Source organism: Mytilus californianus, unplaced genomic scaffold (assembly GCF_021869535.1).
Source record: "Mytilus californianus isolate M0D057914Y unplaced genomic scaffold, xbMytCali1.0.p SCAF_3, whole genome shotgun sequence".
NCBI lineage: Eukaryota > Metazoa > Mollusca > Bivalvia > Mytilida > Mytilidae > Mytilus > Mytilus californianus.
The window spans coordinates 97,737,032-97,762,255 of NW_026262679.1; the positions used below are offsets into that span (position 1 = coordinate 97,737,032).

A 25,224-nucleotide genomic window follows, 5' to 3' on the forward strand; every position below is an offset into this window, starting at 1 on the left:
TTAATGCTTTTTAAGGGGTCTTAGCAGATAAATTTCTCTGGCATAAATAGATGATATCTACTTAACTAGCTATAATGATTTGTGAATTTAAAACAGCAAGATATTACCATACAATATTTAATTGGCCTTAGTCAATAACTGGTCACTATGCATATAATCTTACATAGAAAACAATTTAACTGGTCTTCAATAACTGGTCAATAGACATAATAATCTTACATAGAAAACTATTTAAAACAACAATAAGAAGATGTGATATGATTGCCAATGAGATAGCTATCCACAAGAGACCAAATGAAGTAGATGTAAGCAGCTATATGTCACTGTACAGCTTTCAACTATTAGCCAAACCCATAATGCATAGCAAACTATAAAAGGCTCAGAAATGACAAAATGTAAAACAATTCAAACGAGGAAACAAATGGCCTGATTATTTACAGAACAATAAAATAAAAACAACAATGATAGATAGGAACCAACAACAACCACTGAACTACAGGCTTCCTACTTGGGACAGGCACATACAGAATGAGTTGAAATCATTTTCTCTGGAATCATAGGACCTTTCATGCTTGAATCCCCAAGGTTTGAGATTAGAGTGTCTTGCACCCTAACAAACATTTTTGACATGTTTCTGCCAAAAAACGATTTTTTTCTGATATTAGGAAGCCACCCCTGCATTTTTTTGGTAAAAAAGTAAGAGGATTATCATTAACCAAAGGGCAATAAAACCTATGCCGATAAGTAGAAGAAAGACGCACAACAACATGGTCAAAAGATTTAAAAGACAAAAAGACAACATTCTAAGAAAAATTAAAGATTACAAAAAATAACACAGCAAACTAAAGAATTGAGCAATTTAAAAAAAACTACACAGAAAACAGGAGATTGAGCAATTCACGATAAAAAGCTTTCCCTAAATCTAAAGATAGAGCATTCCACAAAAACTACACAGAAAACTAAACCCAGGGTGAACCCAGGTGCTCCAGAAGTTAAACATTTTTGCAAGATTCAGAGGACATTATCGTAAAAACTTATTAAGTCTCTCATCTGTGACTGTACTTTGACTATTATGGCCAACATAGACCTTTTAACAGCAATTTTAAAAATTAAAAAGGTTTTGATTATTTGAGCCAATTTTAGTTGGGGATGTTCTTTGAATAAACAATTTTCAATACAATAAATAATTTCCGTTGGCAGACTACTATAAATTCAGGATAGAGTATATCATAACCTTCTTCAGTTTAGAATAATTATTGGGCTGTTATATCATGACCTGACTGAATAGTTAACACCCTGTCATGTATTTACAAAAGAGGGGGAAATCTGGTTTTACTGAATTTTAAGTACTGTTAAGTCTTTGTGGCTATTTAAAAATGCCTATCTTTTGTTGTAGGTTATCAGATTTGAAATTACTTCTTTCTTTAAATCCTTATTGGGCTACAGTGATTCATCAAAATTTAAATTTATATTTACAATATTTTTTTTCCAATAATTAAAGTGTAGGTGTTCTTTTAATCTTTACTGTTATGTCGGAACAATATTTTCACACTTTACAGGAAGTCATTTCTTCGGAATCATCAGAGCAGAAAAAACAGCTCTCCATCGACAGATTATCTTTTGTGTATCTGTTTCGAAGCCTGTTTGAAATTTTATATTCTGTTTTGAAGTATTTGTTATTAGAAATATTATTAAATAACTTCACCTTGAACGATGCATTCAAATGTTTTGGTGCGTTTGATTAAAAGTAGCCATTAATTATCATTTTTACATCAACTTTTTACGTCTGTTATTTTTTGAAGATGCAATGATGTATTACAAAGACATCTATATTCAAATTGTAAAAGCTGGGAAAATTTTTTAATGTAGAAAAAAATAATGGTTTTTAAAAGCTGTTTTGATCAAGTAGTATAGCCTGGATTTTTCGCTATGATCTGTCATTTGAACACATTAACACGTCCAATGCCATAAATTTGTCATTAAGTAATTTTCTTATTGTATTTTCAGTAATAAATTGTAAACATTTAAAACACAGAATCACATTTACAGTTTATTTGCAATTTTCAAATAACTTAATATTAATAAATTTGAATTTAATTTAATTATTAATGTAGTTGTTTTTCAGGGTACTTTTTTAGAGCAAGTTTTTGTTTATATACTTGTTTATTTCCCCCTTCCATTAAATTCTTTTTAAAAACTAGTGGAAAATGATTAGGGATTTTTCCACTATAAAGTAAAAATACATTGATTGCAATACTATTATTATGATCCCGGAATATTTATGAACAGTAACATATAGCAGTCTGACAGACTTGAGTGGGAATCCTTACTTGTAGCATATATATTTTTGATAAGCCACAAGTAGTCCACATAATGTTAGTGGTAATTTGTGACTAGACCCAACACTCATAATTTATTAGTATTTTAAAGTATAGCTGTATTTGTAAGGGCCTAAAGAGATTTTCAGTAGCTATGAGTCAAGATACCGGATGTTCTTTTTACAAGAGCTATTATAGACTACGTTTTTAAGTACGAGAAGAATTGGGACAGAATTCAGATTTTCACCAATTCCAGATTTGGAACCAAGAAAAATAATGAAAATGATTTTCAGATGGCTATACATTAAGAAGGTTTCACCACAAGAGGAAAACCTTACAAAGTCTACTCTTTTCTTCTTTTACTGTGATGATTTCTTTAGAATTGCTTAATTACTAGTGTATCTGTACTCATTATGAGGCAGTGAAGTATTTAAGAAACAGGAAGTTATTTTTTAATGATGTGTTACATCGATAAAGAGTTTGGTGCCAACATCATCATCGTTTCTCAATTGGTTTGGTTTTTCAATTTGTGTTTGATTGTTTGTATATTTTTCCAGCATATAGACCAATATTTAGGTAATGCGTAACTTTTAAGCAGCCGAATGTCAATGGTTTTCTAATTAAGTGTAGCATATGTCTATTTGATGATTGGGGTTACATTATAGTTTGCTGGGATGGACAACTTCATCAGCATTAATTGATCTGTTTTTCACCAGCTGCCTTGGTTTTTCCTTCATAGTTCATAATGTTACGTTTTTTTATTTTATCATTATCAGAAGAGTTTTTATTTAACTTTGATCAAGAAATGGATTAGGGCTAAAGAGTTGAGATAATCAGGATTAATTAACATGAAAAGGTTATTTCCTGTAAACTTAAGACATTCACCTGGCAAAACTTTACTTAAATAAATACACCTCCTCAAACAGTCACTGTCCTTTGTCAGTTGTAGTGGCTGTGTTGTCTGTATGAATAAAACATTTGAAGTATACATTTGAAGAAAATACATTGAAATAGAAGGAATGAATTTGAGTATGTTAAAGGGAGATAACTCATAACAGAATTTTGCATAGACATGCTAAATTAGTTCACATCCCATATAGCGGTACATGTAGCACATTGGCATTTAAGTTTAAAATTAAATTCATGTACACTGTCACTTAAATCCACTTCTACCGACCCCGTTGAAAAAACCAAGACAACACTGTGGACAAAATAGTATAAGACATAGTTCACAGACATGAAACTGAAAACTCGAGATTGAGATACAAGTATCCCACCAAAAAAGACAGGGGTGAACTCATGTGATAAAAAAAGATAAGCTTTGTGTTGCTTTATGATGAGTCTTCTGTCATAATTTTAGCATAGCACTTTCATTTTTAAGTTTTGGCAAAGTATAATTTTGTAAACAAATCACACGTCACATGAATTTCAATTTTAAAATCTCAACTTTTTTGAGTTTTGGTTTCCATAAATGATTTGTTGATTGTTTTAAATACCTGAAAGACAGCTATACAAATAATAATGCGTGTATGCCATGTCCTAGGTTTTGGTTTTACTAATGATTTGTCAATTGTTTTTAAACACATAAATACAAATACATGTACTAGTATGCAAGGTAAAAATTATTCATAAATAACATGTTCTGAGGTTTGGTTTCCATAAATGATTTTAAATTGATTAAAACATACAAAAATACAAATCTTCAAAGTACAAAATATACAAAGAAAATGTGGGAGTCTTATTACACTTGTTTAAGCAAATATAAAATTATTGTTTTTGCAATAATTGTCATGTTGACAAGTACATTACCACAAGAACTTGTCATTAAACCTGATAAAATGACAAATAGTAAAGGGTGATGACTTCAAATAGCGGACAAGACAAAAATGTTCGTAAACATTTGGACAGCAATTGTACTTGTTTAAGACAGTTTGTTGGGGCATGTATAATGCCACTCTTTATAGGAACAGTGTTGATAAAACATGAGATGCCATATTGATAAAAGTGGATGATTTGCATTTATTATCAAGTGTCAGATGGCCCCTTTTTGCCAATGTAAGTGCAATGAGCTTAAATATTTTTAACTGCAATCATCGAGCTTTTTTTAAAGCTACATTGTACTAAATGGAGAAAACAAATATTATTTTTATGAAATTTTGACAGTTGATAGTCATTTGGGATATCCCATGCTAACCCTCTTATGATGTCTTTAGTTAAGTCATTGTCAATTATATCCCCTTTTAGCCCCTTGTAAACTCATGATAAATGAAGATGGTAACATTTTATTGAATAACATCAAGAAATTATGGCGTTATTATGACAAGGTCTTCCTGTTTGTCTTTTGAACACGAAACAGGAGTACGACAGGAGGGATTATTTAAGCCTGACTTGTATAACAAATATCAGACTTTGAACTAAATACTGGAGTACGTCAGAGAGCATTATTAATGCTTGGTTTATTTAACAAATTCATAGTGACCTTACTAGTATACCATTTATCAAAATTTCTACCAATGTCAGTTTCACTTGTTAAAAAAATTATTAATTCCTTTTTTCTAAACATGAGAATTTGTAAAAGTACACATTAAAACATGATAATGTATTACATGTATTATTATTAGTACATTTTTTGTAATAGAATAAGATGATACATTTAAATGTCAAAAGGTGAAAATATTACAACATATTTTAGATATGTATGCAATCATAAATCATTGCAAATTAATTGAATTAACCAGACAAGCTTTGAGATAATTTTTCTTTAAAACTTTTTGTTTTGAAAAAAATTGTCAGCAAAGCAAGAAGCATTTGTAACTTTCACATTTAGGAAATGATTCTGGTTGTTATATCATTGATGGGTAACTCTTGGAAGGGGATTGAAAGAAGAGGTAAATTTATTTTCTGTGTTTTGGGATAAATTGCAAAGTCTTGACTGACTCTAATCTTGACAGCATCAAGTGTCCAGTATCAAGACCAGAAATTAAAGGAAAACATTGAAATACAAATAAATGAAGAGGGCAATTCTCAAGTTTGTGAGGGCCTCAGGGAAGATTAGTTTATTGTAACTAACTGAGTTTACCCTCTTTAAATAAAGAATTTATTATTATATATTATAAGTGAAATTGGGATGATAAGTTGCCTACTTTCAAAAGAATCTATTTATATTTGTACAAAAATTTGTCATTAGAATTCATTTCTGACAAAAAAAATGAGTTTGCTTAAAATGTTTTATACAAGCAATTACTGGTATTTTAATGTTTTGGAAAAAAAATAATCCCTCAAAAATGTTGTTTTTAAAACATGTACTATTTGAAAATTTTAAATTGAAAATTTTTGTTTCACTAATAAAAACAAACTTTATGCTATGCAGAATACTAGACGAACCAATCAGTAGATAAGAAATTTTAAATTGTGCATTATTTTCATCACGTAACCCATGCTTGACAACTATCTTAAAAATTGCTATGTTTTAATATTCCAGAAAGTACTTAAAACATCTTAGTAAAATTGTAAAGCTATGCTGAATCATTCAGAGGAATTTTAAGAGTACACATCGCTTTCTACAAAAGTATGAACGTTAGCTAGTGTTATCTTTATGAGATTTTTTGTTTGTTAGGTGAGTTTCTTTTCACCTGGACAACATGCCTGCATGACAAGATAAATCATTACAGAAAAAGCAATCAAAGTTGTAAAAGAGTATGACTGTATGTTTTAGTACACGCATTGTATAAATAATTGATCGATGTTTGCTTAACGTCCACTGGCAAATATTACATGCATGTTCAGAACGATAGATAAAAGGAGGTAAAGGGTATATGTAAATGAGACAGCAACACAATAAGACTCTTAAAACCAAAAGACTTATAAAGGTCAATATATATGTTCCTTGAAAAAAGACAGATGTCTGAATATGTCAAACTCTAAATCAATTACTGTGGATTCATTTATTTTCGTGGGTACTAATTTTGGTGGATTGGGGAAAAATAGTATTTGTGGTTTTGCCAGAGTATGCATATAAGCCATTCAAAAATTTGTACTTTGTTGAAGATTTTATTCTTGGTTCATGTGTACCCACGTAATCCATGAAAATTGGTATCCAATGAATATTGATGAATCTACAGTACATTTATAATTTTGAAGTTCAAGGGGTATGTACCCAATTTTATTTAAAAAATCTAAAACTGCTTAAGAATAAGAATAAGACTAAGAATATTTATTGAATCCAATTAAAGGGCCCCTCTTGTACTAGCTATATCATTCATTTACAAAATTATTTTAAATGATATATTTAAAGTTGATTTTTTTGGTTGATTTCAAGCAGATGTGCAGTGATTTTTCATTGCACCTGAATTCACGCCTATTTTCAGGTGACAAAGGTTATCTTTCAAAAGTTTACAAATACTTATAAATGCTTATTTTTCTGTATAACATGCAATCCTTTGAAAAGCAAAGTATTGTTATTTTATGTGGTCATCTATGCAACAATTACCAAAATATGATTTTACAAATGATAAAATTATGAAATGTCAAAACTAGATAATGAAAATTACCTTATCTTAAAGATGTAGTGATTGGTTTTGTGATTTAGTTTCACAAAAACTGAAATTATGGATGTTTTGTAGACAATATCAATAGCTTGAGTGATTAGCGTGATGACAAGATGTAAAGATGTCTGGAAATGTAGCTTACTAGTAGAAATTTCATCTTGGTCTTTTTATCCTTTAAAGTGCTCCACCTACTTAGGGTTAAAAAAATAAACATATTTAGGGAAATAATTGTGGATGCAGATCTTGCAACTAAAGTTAAAGCAGATATCAAGTTTTGTTTTAGAAAATGATTAATTATTAAAGAATTGTGCATATCATCCAACTTTTGAACTAATGAGAGCATGTCTACCCATAGATGTATAAACCCATGAGTTTGTACATCTATGGTCTACCCTACTGTAATGTCATTGCTATTTCAGTGTACTAATATTGTCATTAGACTAAAAGAAAACATAAGTTCAAAATCGCTTAGTATAAAGTGAGTGATTTATGGGAGGGAAGAATTTTTGCTAATTACACAATTAAGAATATCTACAGTCAGAAAAATTGAATCTTTAAGGGAAATTAGATTCAGGGACACCAAAAATTAATCTCACAAAAAGTTTAGTCTAAGAAGTTGCAAAATGCTTCTAAACTACTATGTCAACTACTTCACAGTTAAAAATACCAGGTTACTCTACAATTTCCACATTTTAAACAGGAAATTCTTACCCTTCCAGAGAATATTGTAAACAAATGTCTTATACAGCCTCCTTTTTTTTCCTTAGAATATCAGGAGAATAATCCAAACAACTGTTTTTATAAGAAAGTGGTATATGTGATGTTGACAAAAATATACTGTCATCTATGAAATTATCATAAAGTTTTATTCTGAATTGTCAAATATCAAAGTTATATCATTTGCTGTAAATTTTAGCATCAGTTTTGTATGTGATTTTATTTCTGTATCAACAATTAATACTTTAAATGCAACATTTATCACAAAGATAATTATAGATTTTAACATACCCTTTTCCATATTGGCCCTGGTATCATCCTGAGACCCCATATCAGCCCGAGGCTTTAGCCGAGGGCCTATATGGGTCGAGGGATGATACCAGGGCCAATATGGAAATAGGTATGTTATAATCTATAATTATCTTGGAAAAGACATGTTATAATCTATTTATCACATATTTAAGTTCTACAGGAAAGAGAAAAACGTTCAATTATAACTAATTAACCACAACAGGTAAAATCTAAAAAGATTTTATCACATATTCCATTAATTTTTACATCGCGATGACCGTGAGGTCATATCGATGTATTGCTATCGCCTAAATATCCATTATGCAAATTAGTTTTGGGTTTTCAACTGATCTATAAAAATTATAGATCCGCGGTCACTTATCTAGTGCAAAATAACATTACTTATCGCTTGTTTCAAATTCATTTTTTCAATGAATACTCCTATAAATATTTTTATTAAAACACAAATTAATAATATGAAAATGTGTTGTCGTTAGTTATATATATATAAAAGTAAAAAATCATTGATGATATAAATGCACACGTACCGAAAAATTGTGTTAAAGCTTACGGAAGAATATCTCAAGAACGTTTTGCGACACTCCCAGCAAGGACCGATAACTCTGTTAATGTTTTGCGGGAAAATATGAATGGCTTCTCATATCCAATCTTTTAGAAAAATCGATTTTTTTACAGAAGAGTGTCCACCATGCACTTGCACTGCACTATAATTAGAATAGTAGAATAGAATGATATATAAATAGATGAAAATTATATATACATGCAACCGTAATATTAATATAATATATAACAACAAACCAGACGTGTATACTCTGACACTATTATCATATTAGTATAATAGTCCCAGGTATACTGATTTGTATCACTACAATATAATAGTTATTACGGTGTGGTTGAATTTCCTGTCATTTATTCATCATCCATGCACGAACTTGTATCAGAAAAAGATATATCTCTGTAAATTAACCTCAGTTTCAGGTATAGAGATGTGATCTATTTCTGTGACATGTGCTTTTGACCATCCACAAGAACCTGCGGTCATCCGATGTTCAGTACTTCAGTACTTTGATTAATATATACTGCATACAAATTTATTGTAACATTCCCCTTATTTTTGAATATGGTATGACACAAAAGCGAGAATTTGACATAACTTGGCCTAAATCGATAATAATTGGTTGGACATTGTTACTAGTGGCCATTGTAGCATAATTCTCGTAATTTTCAATACTAACACCATCATTGTTCGCCATTGACGTTAATAACGCAATGACGTCTTGTCATTTGGAACCGGGGCACAATAACCAATAACCACTTTTTTGCCACAGGCAGCAATATGAGTAGGACAATTGTGCGGTTATTACATATGCAAAACCCAATGTTTTTTCGTAACAAATATGTGATAATAGTTGATATTATATTTCACAAACTATCATTGTGACAGTACCCTGGTTATGTCCCTTGTAAGTTATAAATACAAATATGGAGATGTGGTATGATCGCCAGTTAGACGGCACTTGTACCTCCATTAAAGACTAGAGGACAAAGATGTAAAAAAATTACAGATTACCGTACAACCTTCAAAAATAAGCAGTTCCTATTCCATTTAGAAATATAAAATGCCCTTGTATGACAATATGTGAAACAATTCAAAAGAGAAAACCAACGGACATATTAATACTATTTATAACGATAAAAGAAAAACAATTATGGCAGACACCAACCAACAACAACCACCAGATTACAGGTTTTTGGTTGGGGAGAGGCACGTATAGAATGATTTACAGAGTTGGAATAAAACTTTCTCCCTCTTAGGCAGTTTGCCCATTCAGCATGGTTTCAGTGGAAAAGTATAAACTCATAAATTAATATAATAAATGAGAGTATAACAACTGCACCAGAATTAAGTCAGTTAAGATCTGGGGGAGGAAATTTATTTTTAAAGTATTATAGGTTTTAGTTTTGTGAAGTATCATGGGATGCACTCAGCACATGACTTGAGCAATTATAATGGCTATTAAGGATTGTCAAAATTCTCAATTCATGTAAAAGATCAAGTTGTATAATGACTTGAAACGTATGTTGTAATGATGTTGTAATGACGTTATTTCAGTCTTCAAATAGAAATCTTTACCTTGAAGTGCACTGAACAACTGTATCTTTGAGGATTATTGTTTCCAGTTAACATTTGTTTAATCTAAATCTCTTAATTCTAATATTTTTTCAAAGAATAAAAAAATCATGCCAATAAAGTGGTGGTCCTGCATAATCCTGAGGTTAACTGCACTGGCAAATTCATTGATTCTTGTTGCATAAGATAAATATTTGCATTAATTCATTCAGCTGAAAATTTCAAATGTGACTTGTCAGAGTATGAATGTATGTTGTGTTTCAGCTATTTTCAGTGTTTTAACCATGTTGTGAGTTTGACCTCAATCTAAGATAATAATACTTGTAGTGCATTTATCAATATAAAATATTATTAACATGCAATAGACATTATTCATTTTAGACCTAAAAATTTACATACATTACAGTACCGATTAACTTTCAAATGTCAGTCATCCACTGGAAAGAGGTATTGCCAATTTCTCTGTATTGTATCAACATCAGAAAGATGATGAAACTTACTGAAAGTGGAATATTATGAAAGTTTCTATAATATAGTTTAAAGATCTTCCAACAATTTTACAGATATCCATATGGGGGCAGGGGAGGATTTTGATAAAAAACATCCTGGTATATATATATATATATATATATATGGTAAAAAAAGTGAAGCAACAGATGAAAATGAACAGTCAATCCACAAAACATCCTCCTGCCCCCCTCCCCCTCCCCCCCCCCCCCCCCCAGAATATTAAACTATTGTCCCCTAATACTGTGAAACTTAATATAAATGAAAATAGCCCTGTTATGAAATAAATTATGGCCCTCTTATTATAATCAATGGACTATATCATTAAGTTAGCTTTTTGAGAGAAAAAAAGCAATTGTTTCCATTATTTTTATTTTTGGCGCATGCGAGTTCTCCTTCATCCAGTGAAAGATCTTCAGCAGACAGTCTTACTGTTTAGACCACAAAATGCACTAGGAAGTAATTTCACATGTTAAAATTGATGTGATATTAAAATAGTTTTTTGTGCTCCTTTCATGTGATAGATATTTTGACAATTAAGGACTCTAAAATTGACATTTATTGATAATATAAAAGGATGAATGCACCTTGATGTTTTTGATGACCGAATAGAAAAGATTCTTTCTAAGATTTGCAAGCTGAAAGGTATGGATGGTGTTCATATTGTGGAGAAAGAATTCTTAAAATCTATTAAACTGACCCTTACTGCAAATGTAATAAAAGTATAAAACAGGAAATCAATATGAACAAAGTTGAATAATAAAACATCTCTTCTTTCTGAAAGGCTTTATAAAAAGAGCATTATGTTCAAACAAAAATGCTGTTTTTCATATGTTTGCAACCACAAAGCAAATTAAAGTTATAAAGATGGGATACGTAAAGCAATATCACTGATCAAAGAGTCAAAAGAATCAGAGAGAGTTGTTCTTGGAAATAAACCCTTGTATATTCTTTTAGCAACACTTAATTCTTTAATAAAAGAAAAATAGCAACAAAAAATGACATTCGTTCTAGGGGATGTTATTCACAGAACAAAACTCATCACTTTGACTTCTTTTGTAGTGTTTGCTGTTTTACAAGTGAAGTCTTGGTTTCTAACTACTGTTGGCAAAACAAATTCCATTCAACATTACCGGTAAACATATACTAAGATCAAAACCTGATCTCTAAAAAAAGTGATTTGATATATTTATTTACAGTGTATGAATAATTATAATTGGATATAAGAAGATGTGGTATGAGTGCCAATGAGACAACTCTCCATCCAAGTCAAAATTTATAAAAGTAAACCATTATAGGTCAAATAATATCTATTAAGCTATGTAGTTATTTTTAGAAAACAAATTGGTACCTTCAACTTGTTTCAATCAATTTTTGCCAGTTGTCTACAATTTCAAGATTAGGTAAGAGTTGTATTTGATTGTTTTTGTTGTAAGTTTGGATTTTGTGTACAATGTGATCAATAATTTTTCAATTGTACACAGTATTGTGGTGCAGAAAGGTTAAAAATTGTTTCTTTGGTAATCCAACTGACCATGGGCTTTTAATGACCTCTATTCCCCCATCCTGAACTTCATCACAATCTTGAACAACATATAGCTGTTTGTCATGTCATCCTATAACTAACTGTCTTGCTGGCATGCTCACCCATAAATGCAGGAGGTCATGTGTTGGCTACCTGGGGTGACCAAAACAAGACTAAAAAATCAGTAGGGTAGAATGTTATCTTACAGACACTTTGAGCTAGCATGTTGATCCAGTACGAAGCAGGGGTTATATAGCAGAGTGCACTTGATATTTCAGTGTAGGGTACATTTTTTTCAAGAATATCAAAGAAGACATTCTGTATTCTTTCTGCAAAAACTGACCACTATGATTTTGAAAATTCAGTGGCACCATCATATAAAACCAAATTCAGTCATGCTATTCAATCAGGTTTTGACAACTTTCTTTAGGCTTTTCCATTATTCCATTATTCTTTTTTATTGTAATTACATGTACATGTTGAAATTCTTTTGTTTTCAGTGTACAAATCTCCAGAATATGAAACCCTAGGGTTTGATTTGATAAAGAACAAATTGCTAGAGATGGGGTACCCTGAACCCATAGGAGAGTTTGAATATGATCCAACATTCCCTATAAGGTTTGTATAGAAAATTCAGAAAGAGAGAGACTCAGAGAGAGACATATGTGATAGATAATTAATATCCTTTTATAAAAGATATTTAAAACATTTGTAAATAGAATACTGTAGTATTTTGGCAGTTGAGCACAAGGGAAATTGAGTTGGCTCTATTTATTGTTAATAGTTATCAAAGGTACACTATGGCTTCTGAAAAAGTCATAGGTTGTTACACAGTAATGATCTGTAGGATTTTTTTTTTAAAAGATTGTCTTACAGGGAGTTGTCATATACATGTATGTAATACATTTGTAGTATCATGCTGGGGAGAAGGCAAGAAGGTATGCAGATTGAAAAAATAAAGGATATGAAATGAACAGATACAAGACAAATATTCAATGAGATAAATATAAAAATAACCATTATATCACAGGAACAAAGATTTTATTGGGATGAAAGTCCTTGATTATTACATTTTCGAGGGGCAAAAAAGAGGGCTTAATTGTATGTAATAGGAAATGTAAAGTCAAATTTTTTGGGAGGATGTTTTGTCCTGTTTCTTTCCAATTTAGAAAGATGTGTGGGGGAACATAACTATTGCAACTATATATAATTATGGCATCATATTGGAAGATATACCAGAAACCAGAAAGTCTTTTTTACTATTGATTCTTACTGTTTGCTCATTGTCGAGCCTTCGACTTTAGTCGAAAAAGTGAGACATAGCGATCCTACATTCCGTCGGCGTCGGCGGCCACAAATATTCACTCTGTGGTTAAAGTTTTTGAATTTTTAATAACTTTCTTAAACTATCCTGGATTTCTACCAAACTTGGACAGAAGCTTCTTTATGATCATAAGATAGTATCCAGAAGTAAATTTGTTAAAAAAAAAATTCATTTTTTCCGTATTTTACTTGTAAATGGACTTAGTTTTTCTGCCAGGAAACATTACATTCACTCTGTGGTTAAGTTTTTAAAATTTTAATAACTTTCTTAAACTATCCTGGATTTGTACCAAACATGGACAGAAGCTTCTTTATGATCATAAGATAGTATCCAGAAGTAAATTTGTTAAAATAAAATTACTGTTTTTCCGTATTTTACTTGTAAATGGACTTAGTTTTTCTGCCAGGAAACATTACATTCACTCTGTGGTTAAGTTTTTAAAATTTTAATAACTTTCTTAAACTATCCTGGATTTGTACCAAACTTGGACAGAAGCTTCTTTATGATCATAAGATAGTATCCAGAAGTAAATTTGTTAAAAAAAAAAATCATTTTTTCCGTATTTTACTTGTAAATGGACTTAGTTTTTCTACCAGGAAACATTACATTCACTCTGTGGTTAAGTTTTTAAAATTTTAATAACTTTCTTAAACTATCCTGGATTTGTACCAAACTTGGACAGAAGCTTCTTTATGATCATAAGATAGTATCCAGAAGTAAATTTGTTAAAAAAAAAATTCATTTTTTCCGTATTTTACTTATAAATGGACTTAGTTTTTCCACCAGGAAACAATACATTCACTCTGTGGTTAAAGTTTTTAAAATTTTAATAACTTTCTTAAACTATCCTGGATTTGTACCAAACTTGGACAGAAGCTTGTTTATGATCAAAAGCTAGTATCCAGAAGTAAATTTGTTAAAAAAAAAATTCATTTTTTCCGTATTTTACTTGTAAATGGACTTAGTTTTTCCACCAGGAAACATTACATTCACTCTGTGGTTAAGTTTTTAAAATTTTAATAACTTTCTTAAACTATCCTGGATTTGTACCAAACTTGGACAGAAGCTTCTTTATGATCATAAGATAGTATCCAGAAGTAAATTTGTTAAAAAAAAAATTCATTTTTTCCGTATTTTACTTATAAATGGACTTAGTTTTTCCACCAGGAAACAATACATTCACTCTGTGGTTAAAGTTTTTAAAATTTTAATAACTTTCTTAAACTATCCTGGATTTGTACCAAACTTGGACAGAAGCTTGTTTATGATCAAAAGCTGGTATCTAGAAGGAAATTTTGTTAAAATTTTGTACCTGTTTATCCGTATTTTACTTATAAATGGACTTAGTTTTTCATCCAGTTAACATTAAATACAGTCTGCAGTTAAAGTTTTTAAAACATTTATTAGATTCATAAACTATCCTGGATTTATACCAAACTTTGACAGAAGCTTCTTACAATCAAAAAATAGTATCTAAAGGAATATTTTTAATGATTTTTTTCCTCATTTTTGTTGAGCCTGCAATTAACAGCAAAAGTAGGCGAGACACTGGGTTTCCGCGGAACCCTTACAAATTTTTTTGGTAAATTAACACTTCATAGTCATCACTAGCTGCTTTTAGATTTTATCAGAATATAGCAAGTTCTGCTTATTTCATTTTTTGTACCAAATCAGGTTTGTCCAGCTGAATATTTCATTCTGAAACTTCATTTTTTAAGAAAAAGTCTATAGTAATGCAAAATAGATCCTGATGACCTCTGGTCTCAATCCACTCCAGGACAGGTCAAGTACCATAGTTTTTATTACTTCCGGAGGCAAATCAAATGCCCACTTGATAGCATTCCTTGTAGTTAAAACTTTTGATGCCATATATTTTGTAATTAAACCTCTTAAAGTTTTGACTTCAATCTATCAAAATTGATGTTTACTTCAAACAAAACTAAACACATCAACAATGGTCACTTAATATAAAGATGTTTTCGCACTCTTAATTGACTATAGCAGCTCATTATATAGATTTAGATAATCCTCCTCTGCCTGGCAGCTCCTTGGTCTTCATGATAGGAATATAAAATGATCTTCTTCCCATCAATGCCAAGCTTAAAATTAATGATGAAATTTGAGTTAATTGTTTAATATTATGTATTCATTACTCCTCAGAACTTTTATATTGATGCTGTGATTTACTGCACAAAAATTGAACATTAAATGGTATCATATCACTGAAGAAAATATGTTTTGTTTTCTTTTTTCGATTGATTTATATTTGTTGTTTAATTGAATACAGTTGTCAGTGGATGATTTTATTGAAGCATGGAAGTAAAAATGAATACTTCCATGATTGAAGCAATGTAGGATTTATTGTTAACAGAAGTACAAAACTGTTGCACAATTCTGAAAAAACAGAAGAACTTTGTTACTTTGAATATCTTGAGATTTTGCAATATTCCATATGCATGCACATGTAAAAAACTGGAATCACCCACTGCAATTTGTGCATGTTATTCTTTTTATGTATTGATGGACACAGTCAGGAAATTTAAGAGAGGGATCCATTCTTAGGTTTCAGTCATTGATGCTGTATTTGACCTGATAACTGCCTTTGCTTTCTTGATTTTGGTGACATTACATTGATTCACAACTGATCTAGATTCCAGTAATATAGAGCTTTACACAAATGGTATGAATTGTTGTCTACCATCGTAGACTCTATTGATTTGTCTTGGTGTTTGATTGTTCAATTTTTTGCAGATTCAGCATTTTATTGACTTTGTTTAGCCTATGAAAATGACTTTGAAAATCTGTTTTAGTGTCATCCTGAAATCATTTTTATATAGCAGCACATTATATACTAAAGGTTACTTTGTTTTTACCATTTAGTACTTGAAATGAATAATTCAAGATGTGCACTACTGATTTTGGCAGATGTTTCTGTTCAATTAATAAACAATTAAATTTTCAAAATCTAAAATACTTATATGAGTTTGAACTGATTTAATTGGTTGCAGTCCTTAAGTAGTGTTTTTAATTGTCGTTTTCCAATTTCATGCTAGAGTCTTGCTGATTAAGAAATTAGGATTTCCCATTTCAATTTACTGTTTTCCTTACATATCTGAACAGTTTGGTTTTAAGAGTTTGTGTTTGTTTTTTTTGACTTCAACAGAAGTTCTTATAATACAAGTAGGATTCCCATAACAGTGGAGGATTCAGGGGGCAGAGGGGTCGTAGAGGGCCAAAAAAAAAAAAAATCATGTATTTCACAATAATTTAATTTTGGATGTAACATGTCTTCTGATTGGCTGAAAGTGTTTTTTCGTCATGTGACCGTGACGTCATCAAGGTTTTTTTCATGATTTACTCCTTTAAAATGGAATTTAGAATTAAATTATAAGGAATGACTGTAATATTTTTTCTGTCTATTCGAAATAACCTAAAAAATGTGGTGCACACTTTTAAATAACCCACTACACGGATTATTCAGTGTGCACCACATTTTTGATGTTATTTCTTCATAGACAGAAAAAATATTACAGTCATTCCTTAAAAATATATAAATTTTAGTATAAAATTGTCCCAAAAAATTATATATTCAGTTATCAGGAATCATGTCCCCCTTTCAAAAATCCTGGATTCCATCCCTGCTTAATTTACATGACAAAAAACCTAAATGAAATTATGATTGAAATTACTAAAATCAACAATCAATGAAAGAATCAAGTAAATATTTTCTTGTGAAGTGTTGTTCATATTTATATAGACAAACAGTATGTGGTAAATTACCTAGTTGTTTTTTACATGCACTCTATATATTTACTAATCTGACAACACTTTGAAAATTAACGAAAATCTATGTAGTTGAAAAACTGCTTTTAACAAGTTTTTAAAAAAGATTTATACTCTTTTTTGCATTTTCAGTGGCCAAATAATGTCTATTTTTCAACTGAAATTGGGGGGCTTAGCGCTTTAACTTTTCTAGCAAGAATGGCCAGGTAATGGTGTTTGTTTATAACAGATCTAACACAGGTGAATGAAGTTTGCCAAAAAAAAAAGGAAAAGAAAAAGTTTTTGGCACCTGAAGATTAAAGTGGTTCCCTTCACCAATCAAAATAAATACTCTCTGATTGGCTTAATTAATCTCCCCGCCAGAGTTACATAAACGTTCACTTTAAACTTAATTTCTGTCTTATTTTAGCAAACCAGATGTTAGGCACAATGAAATTACTATATAATGGCTTTCAGTCCTGATGTTTGTAAAATCAATCTTCTTACCATATATTTTTGTTTAAGATTCAGTAGTTAAAAGAAATATAGCTTTGAGTTGCAACTGCATGTATTGTTTAGAAGTAATCGTTTAAAGTTTTACAAAGAGTTAAAGAGGCATTTCGAACTTAGCCAAGAACTCCCAATTCGTTTGAAACATGGATTTTCAATTTTTGTTAAATTGCAGTAGCAACATGCAGACATTAAAGTCAAAATGTAAACAATTTATGAAACGAACTAACTATCAAAACACTTGAAATAGTCTTTGAGCCAAGTTTGAAAATCAAGGTTTAAATACCAAGAAATAAAAAAACATTATTTTAAATTACAAGTGAAAAACAGTTTGGCCAAGTAATTTACATCCAAATTCTGAAAAAATGATTAGATCTGTCTACGTTTTTCTCATGTGGTCTTTCTGGTGTTCAATGTGGTTCAAACAGTTTTGATTTTGAAGCATTGTAACTAGACAACAATGCAAACACTGCCTTAAAAAATGTGAAGAGGTTGACTTGGAGTTTAGGGCAATGTGAGAATGGTAAAATACACCTATACAAAAAAATTTACATTGCTACTCATGTGTCATCTAATGAAGGTGAAGGTCAATGTCAAGGTCAAAAGTGTAGAAACATAACATTATTTTATTATTAGCAACAGTCAAGTTCAAAATGATGCAGTTTCTGAAATGTCTTTGTTATAGTTTCTGTGCATCTTCTTTAGTGCCCTGAGATTCATGAGTAGTTTTTAGGTCAAAATTTCACTAAATTTTATGTTATTTTTATGGAAATTAGGTCAGATTACTAACAACCTTATTGTTTGTGATGATTTACAGATGTTAAAGGTTATTAAGACTGCCAATTAAACAGTAGTTATAGTTAGGAGAAACATATAGACAGAAGGAAATGAACATATTAAGACTCTTCAAGATGTATGTTTCATTCACCTCTCAAGAAGTAGACAATCTAAGCCAGAAAGAAAACAAATTGACAACACATTTGTGCAATAAAATAATTCTTTGTCTTAATTTACAAAAGAGAACTTAGAATTGTAATAAAGTGTTATGGTCAGTTGGTGAATTGGCCATTATGAACATTTGTTCTAGACAGTTTTGTTTGTTTTTTCTGACACCTGTCATTTTCGTGATTGCTGAGATAAAGGTTATATTTTTACCCACCTTATGCACCTCCAATCTCATAAGTTTTGTCTTTCAACTTACTTTTCAATTTAAGATGGAGAAAAAAATTCAAAAAATTGTGTAAAGCATGACAAATTTTTCCAAGCATTTATTGATTCTTCTTTAAATTTGAATGAATGATGATGTTTCTATAACTTGGACAGTTTCATTTTTTAAATCTGAAATTGAGAATGGAGAAAATAGTAAAATTAGCAGCAGAGCAACAAAAGGAAAATTATTTCTTGTCTGATTTCTACCCCTATGGCCTACAAACCCCCTGTTTTAGAATAAGTTCTATCTTTTGTCTTAGTTGTGTCAATATGAAAGTTCCACAAACACCTCTTTTGAAGTTGTCAACAGAACTGTCAAATACTGAGATCGTTTGTGTATTCTTCACAACAGCTGGTCCTGTAGTCAAGTTAGCTTTCATAGATTGTTTCAGGTTGAAATCATGTAAATCTAAATTAAAGTCATTGAAAGCAAGCTTGTTCACTTGACCAATAACAAATGCAAGATCTTACAACTGATTAAAGAGATGCAGATAAGGAAAATTCAAGTAAGAAGATGAGTAATAAGAAATTTGTTAAGAACTATTCGGATTTTTGTTGTAAGTTAAATAATTCAGTGGATTTTGTTTTTTATTGCTGTATCATTGTGACATTATAATTGAAGAAGCATGGTGAAAGGCTTACAGCTTTGTATCATACTGTTGTAGTACTACTGTGTATAGTAGGTGTCTACCATCCATGCCAAAACTTAATGGTTCCGATGTCCCCATAAATCTTTTTAAACAGTAACAATATATTACACATGTTGTGAAAGTTGCCAAATGGAAGATAGAGTGATATTGTGGAATGGTATGCACGGTGCAATTTCATGCATTTACTCATCGACAAAAAAAATCACAGTTGAAGAGCTGGCAATTATTGACTTTTCATCTTTTTCTCACTTTCATGCTACATTGACAGAATTATGCAAACAATTTGTGCAGCGTTTGGCGGGTGGTTTTTTTTATCTTTGGTAATTATGTGTATTAAGGTTTTTGTGATCATTAGTGTAGCAGTCTTTACATGTTTTAATTTGCAGGAAATTAAGATACGACATTAGATTATAGATGAGAGATCTATTATGACACAATACTCTTAGTTGGTTTTTTTATAATAAGCATTTCTAATTCAATGATATGATTGTGTTTATAGGCCTAAGGTTTTTGAATACTTAAAGGATGAAGTTTTCTATAATTTTATCACATTGATCTCACCAATCAGAAGTTGTGATAATGATGTCATCAAGCAATATATTCATGATGATTATGTAAAAGTAAATCATTGATTGATTGATTTATGGAAGTTGAACACATTGACTATGTAACATGTTATTTGTGGCAAGAGCACTTTTTTCTCAAAAAGTCATTGAACATAAACATACCAAAATTGTTTATAAGTCTTCTTATAAGAAATGAAAATATATTATTATTATTTGAAAACCATTTTGAAGTAAGGAATATTATGAAAGACAGACTCTTCTTTTGTCATAAAGCATTTTAATTGAAAAGATTTTAGGAAACTAGAATTTTGTAAGTAGAGCTATCACGAATTGGTACAATTATGCACCTGTTGTAGGCTATGGGGCATTAAGTGTTAACCTTGACCGTCTGTTCTTCTGGCCGTCCTTTCAGTCTTTCCGTCTTTCTGTCTTTCCATCCGTCTCATTTTTGTTTCCGCATTCTTACTTCAGCTTTTCATCCAAATTTTATGAAACTCATACACAATGCTAAGAACCACAACATGTAGACAGAGTTTGAATTTGGGCAGTGAGTCATTTACTGTTCTAGAGTTATGTCCCTTTTTAAACTCCCAAAAATCACTCTGATCAAAATGTGAAAATTGAAATCCAATGACTGGTCAGGGGGATTTGTGACAAACAATTGAACACATACTATGGACTCCCTGTTCACTAAAAGGAAGGTGTTACTATGAATAATAAAATTGTTAATCTTACATAACTGAAATTATGGCAATATTTTTCTTAGGATTCAGGAGCTTAAAAGGTTTTCAACAGAGCTTTTTTCATATTTCAAACAAAAACAGAATCTTTAATAAAACAAATTAAAAATTTGACAATCTCTGTAGTATTTTGTCTTTCTTGTAAAGATAATTTTTATAGAAGTATCTTACATTCAGAGATTTTGCAGTTACATATTATGAGCATGGTGGGTGGGGTGTTACCTATCTTCAAGTTAGAATGATGATAACAGCGACATTTAAATTATACACTATAATTTTTGCATTTTGTATTCTGTAAAAATTTGACTTGTATTTCTTTTGTATAGGGTAGCAGCCATTGCATACCATTACATTGTGGGTAGTTGAAAAAGTTATAACTTCTCTAAATAGCTTTCTGAAAAGCTTCAATTAGAAAGTTAGTAGCTTTTCTAAAAAGCTTGTAATTGGACAAACAGCTGATACAATTTTTGAAGTTTTGAATTTTTGAGGTTTTGAATTTTTGGGGCCAATATATATTCTTGGAAAGGAAGTAATGTCTAAACACTGGAATTTTACCCTTTTCTTATTTTGGTTAAGATTTGGTACCAATACATAGGTTTTCTGGTTTTCCTATGGGGTCATTTTTTCATCAGACATAGTTCATTTAATTTTTGTTAGTTTGTTTGTGTTAGAAAAGCTGGAACACTTTCCCCTGCACCCCTGCACCTGTTTCTTCATTGAGCATTCATAGAGTCAGAATATTGGTGAAAGAGTTACAGGAGTTTGATCATTAAAAAATGCACTTATATATTTCAAATGGTTAGGCTACAGAGATAAGTCAAAAATAAACTGACAATGCCATGGTTAAAAAAGAAAAAGACCAACAGACTAACAATAGTACACAAAACACAACATAGAAAACTTAAGACTGAGCAACACGAACCCCACCAAAAACTAGGGGTGATCTCAAGTGCTCTAGAAGGGTAAGCAGATTCACATGTGGCACCCATCATGTTGCTCATATTAGTACAAACCCGGTAATAAGTTTAAATCAGAAGGTTCACATTCGGGGGAAAAGAGGACGGGATTGTAGTTACGACATTTGGAACATATCTGCTATCATCTATTCCATAACGGTCAACCAACTCGTGATGGCGTCCATAAAATTTACGAAGGGATGATTTCAACTTCACCACTTGGAACTCTTGGTTTAATAGCTTCCTTGTAAGCAGCAACCCTCTATCAAGGAAATCATGATAGGAAATACAAGCCCTGGAATATCATATCAACTGGGACATATATACTCGGTATGCAGGCGCTGCTGGAATGTTGCTACATAGAAATGGAAAGTTCACAATTGGGAAGCTGAAATCATCTCTTTTGTCGTAAAGTTTTGTTTTCAACTGACCTTCATTGTTAGTTCCTAGTGTAAGTCAAGATATGAGGCAGACTTAACTGTATCTGTTGTATCTTTTATCTCAAGTTCGTTGGGATAGATGCTTTCAACATAGTCACAAAATTTTGAATTATTTAGTGAGAGAACATCATCTATATAGTGGAAAGTAAAGTTAAAGGATACTGCTAACTTCTTTTCTTTCTTCCTAAGAAGTTCCTGTATGAAGTCAGCCTCATATGAATAAAGGAACAAGTGGGCAAGAAGAGGAGCACAGTTGGTTCCCATGGGAACTTGAAGTCCAAACCAAGGACCCTATGGACAATACATACAAATGTCTTCTTTTAGAGAACCACATACTGAATTGATTGAAGCCAAACATGGCATGAATGTTCCCTATGAGGTGCTGACTAAGTTTTGTTACTTTGAAGCTGATCTTTCATCCATGATGGCCGCCAATGGGGGGACTTCCTTTAACATAAGACCCTATGGGAAATACATACAAATGCTTCTTCTAGAGGTGCACTGAATGGAATGAAACCAAAACATGGCATAAATGTTTCTTATGAGGTGCTGATGAAGTGTTGCTACTTTGTTGCCGATTTACTGTTCAAGATGGCCACCAGGATTTTTTATTAAATTACAGGACCAATATTAAACCAAATTTGGCCTCACTCATTATTAGGGTATCTGTTATGATTTTAATCTATTTTTACATGATTTCCAAAACCAAAGTAGAATCAGGTGAGCGACACAGGCTCTTGAGAGCCTCTAGTTTTTTTTGCTGCAGTATTGACATGATCTTGGTATTGATCAGAACTAGTAATGCACAGATGGTTGATTGTCATCACAGTTGGTCAGTTGAGGCATTATTTTCATGTTGATAATTGAAAATAAAATTTATAATTGGTTATAATATGATATAGCAGTTATGATATAAAGGTCTTTGAATAAGTACCAAGAAAAAATGTGTTACTCAATTAAAATGATTATAAAAAGAAAATGTCGTATGATTGCCTATGCGACAACTCTCCACAAGAGACCAAATGACATAGAAATTAACAACTATAGGTCGATGTACGGCCTTCAACAATGATCAAAGCCCATACCGCATAGTCAGCTATAAAAGGCCCCAAATGACAAATGTGAAACAATTCAAACGAGAAAACTAACGGCCTAATTTATGTACAAAATAATGAAGAAAACAAATATGTTACACAGATTGTTTTTTATCTGCAGAACAGTTTATAAATTAACAGCAAATGAATTTGCTATTGCGTAATTAGTGCAATTAAGTTTCACACACTTAAAAGAGAGGGGAAGATACCAAAGGGAAAGTCAAACTCAAAAGTGGAAAACAAACTGACAATGCCATGGCAAAACATGAAAAATGACCAAAAGACAAACAATAGTCTACAAAACACAACCCACCAAAAACTGGGGGTGATCTCAGGTGCTCCAGCTTAAAATGCCATTCATTTTCTATGTTGCCTCCTTTAACAAAATGATTATGTAATCCAATGTTGGTTAGTTGGGCTTAACTTATATTGACCAGTAATTTGTAACACTATATTTTTAACTCACCTGGCCCGAAGGTTAAAAATAGAACATAGGGGTAAAATGCAGTTTTGGGTTTATATCTCTGAAACTAAAGCATTTAGAGCAAATCTGACAGGTGGCAAAAATGTTCATCAGATTTTGATTTATCTGCCCTGAAATTTTCAGACTAATCAGACAACCCGTTGTTGGGTTGCTGCCCCTGAGTTAGTAATTATACAGAAATTTTGCAGTTTTTTGTTATTATCTTAGATATCATTATAATATCTAATATCTAATACTATTAATTATGATTTTAACCTTATTTTACATGATTTCCAAAGCATCAGTTAATACAGGTGAGCGACACAGGCTCTTGAGAGCCTCTAGTTTTAATTTACTAGGGTTACTTAATCCATAGCATGTTCATTTTATTTATGGAGTACAGTTATCAAGAAGACGATTTTTGGTCAAATTAGGAGCATTTTAGCTGATCAAAGACCCCAAGTTATAGAAAATGCAAATACAAAAAAGAAAATTCTGTCAATAACTCCTTGCCTTATGCTGATTGTTAACTTTATAGAAAAAAAGTGGATTAATTTATACAAATTTACGATTTTTTTCATTTGAATATCAATTTTCTAATTTGATATGGACATGATGACAGGAAATGGCCAAACTGTGAACATCATGATCAAATTTACTTGATTTGTCCATTTTAAATTATTTTTTGTGCGACCTAATGTCTAAGTAGGAAGGATATAAAGAGGATGCTGTTCATGTTTTTTTAAGTGTTTACGATGGTAGCATTTTAAAAGTCAGCTGTTCTTATTAATTACAAAGAACGCTAATAGTCTTTAACTTTTACTCTCAAAAAGAGAAGCAGTTTTTATAGCATTTCCTGTTTAGAGAGCTTTTTACTGTTTTGTAATTTTCAGTCAAAATTTGATTTTCCGATAAGAAAATTTGTGACATTAGTTGGTATCTGAAACTGTCATCATTTGTGAATGACTTCCTGCCAAGTTATGCTGTAATTTTGAAGATAAGCATGCTTGAAATCTTGACACTGTAAAGAAATTTTTAATGGAAATTTCATATGTGATAATTGGAAGCAGAATATAAAATACTTGGGTTTTCATATCACCACTGCAGGTGAACTATGAAGATTTCCGGAAGAAACTGATGAGTTATGCTACATATTACTTCATTGTGACCTTGATGTTAGATTTTAATGAATAAAGGGAGAAAAGGAGTATATGCCAATGAGACAGCAACCAATTTACACAAAATGTTCATGACCAACAATAGTGTTTATGTTAAATTTGTCAAACTGGAAAAGGTCCACAGTCTGGAAAAGTTGAGAATATATATATACTGTCTTCATATTTGACCTTTAGTCTCTTGTGAATAGTTTTGTCATACTGGCAATCCTACCACATCTCCTTATTTTTATATCAGAGATTATCAAAGATCATATTTGTCTTAAAAAATATCTCTT

General features: G+C 31.1%; 1 protein-coding gene across 2 annotated transcripts in view; it reads left to right on the top strand.

The window, feature by feature from the left end:
• Positions 1-25,224, top strand: part of LOC127733300 (cytosolic purine 5'-nucleotidase-like) — a 108,839-nt gene that overhangs the window by 10,483 nt on the left and 73,132 nt on the right. For both annotated transcript variants that reach the window (XR_007997069.1, XM_052242662.1), the window contains exon 4: positions 12,558-12,675. Coding sequence is in view for 1 of the 2 variants with exons in the window: in XM_052242662.1 (XP_052098622.1) it covers positions 12,558-12,675 (118 nt within the window). In the remaining variant the exon portion in view is untranslated. The remainder of the gene's footprint in view (positions 1-12,557; positions 12,676-25,224) is intronic.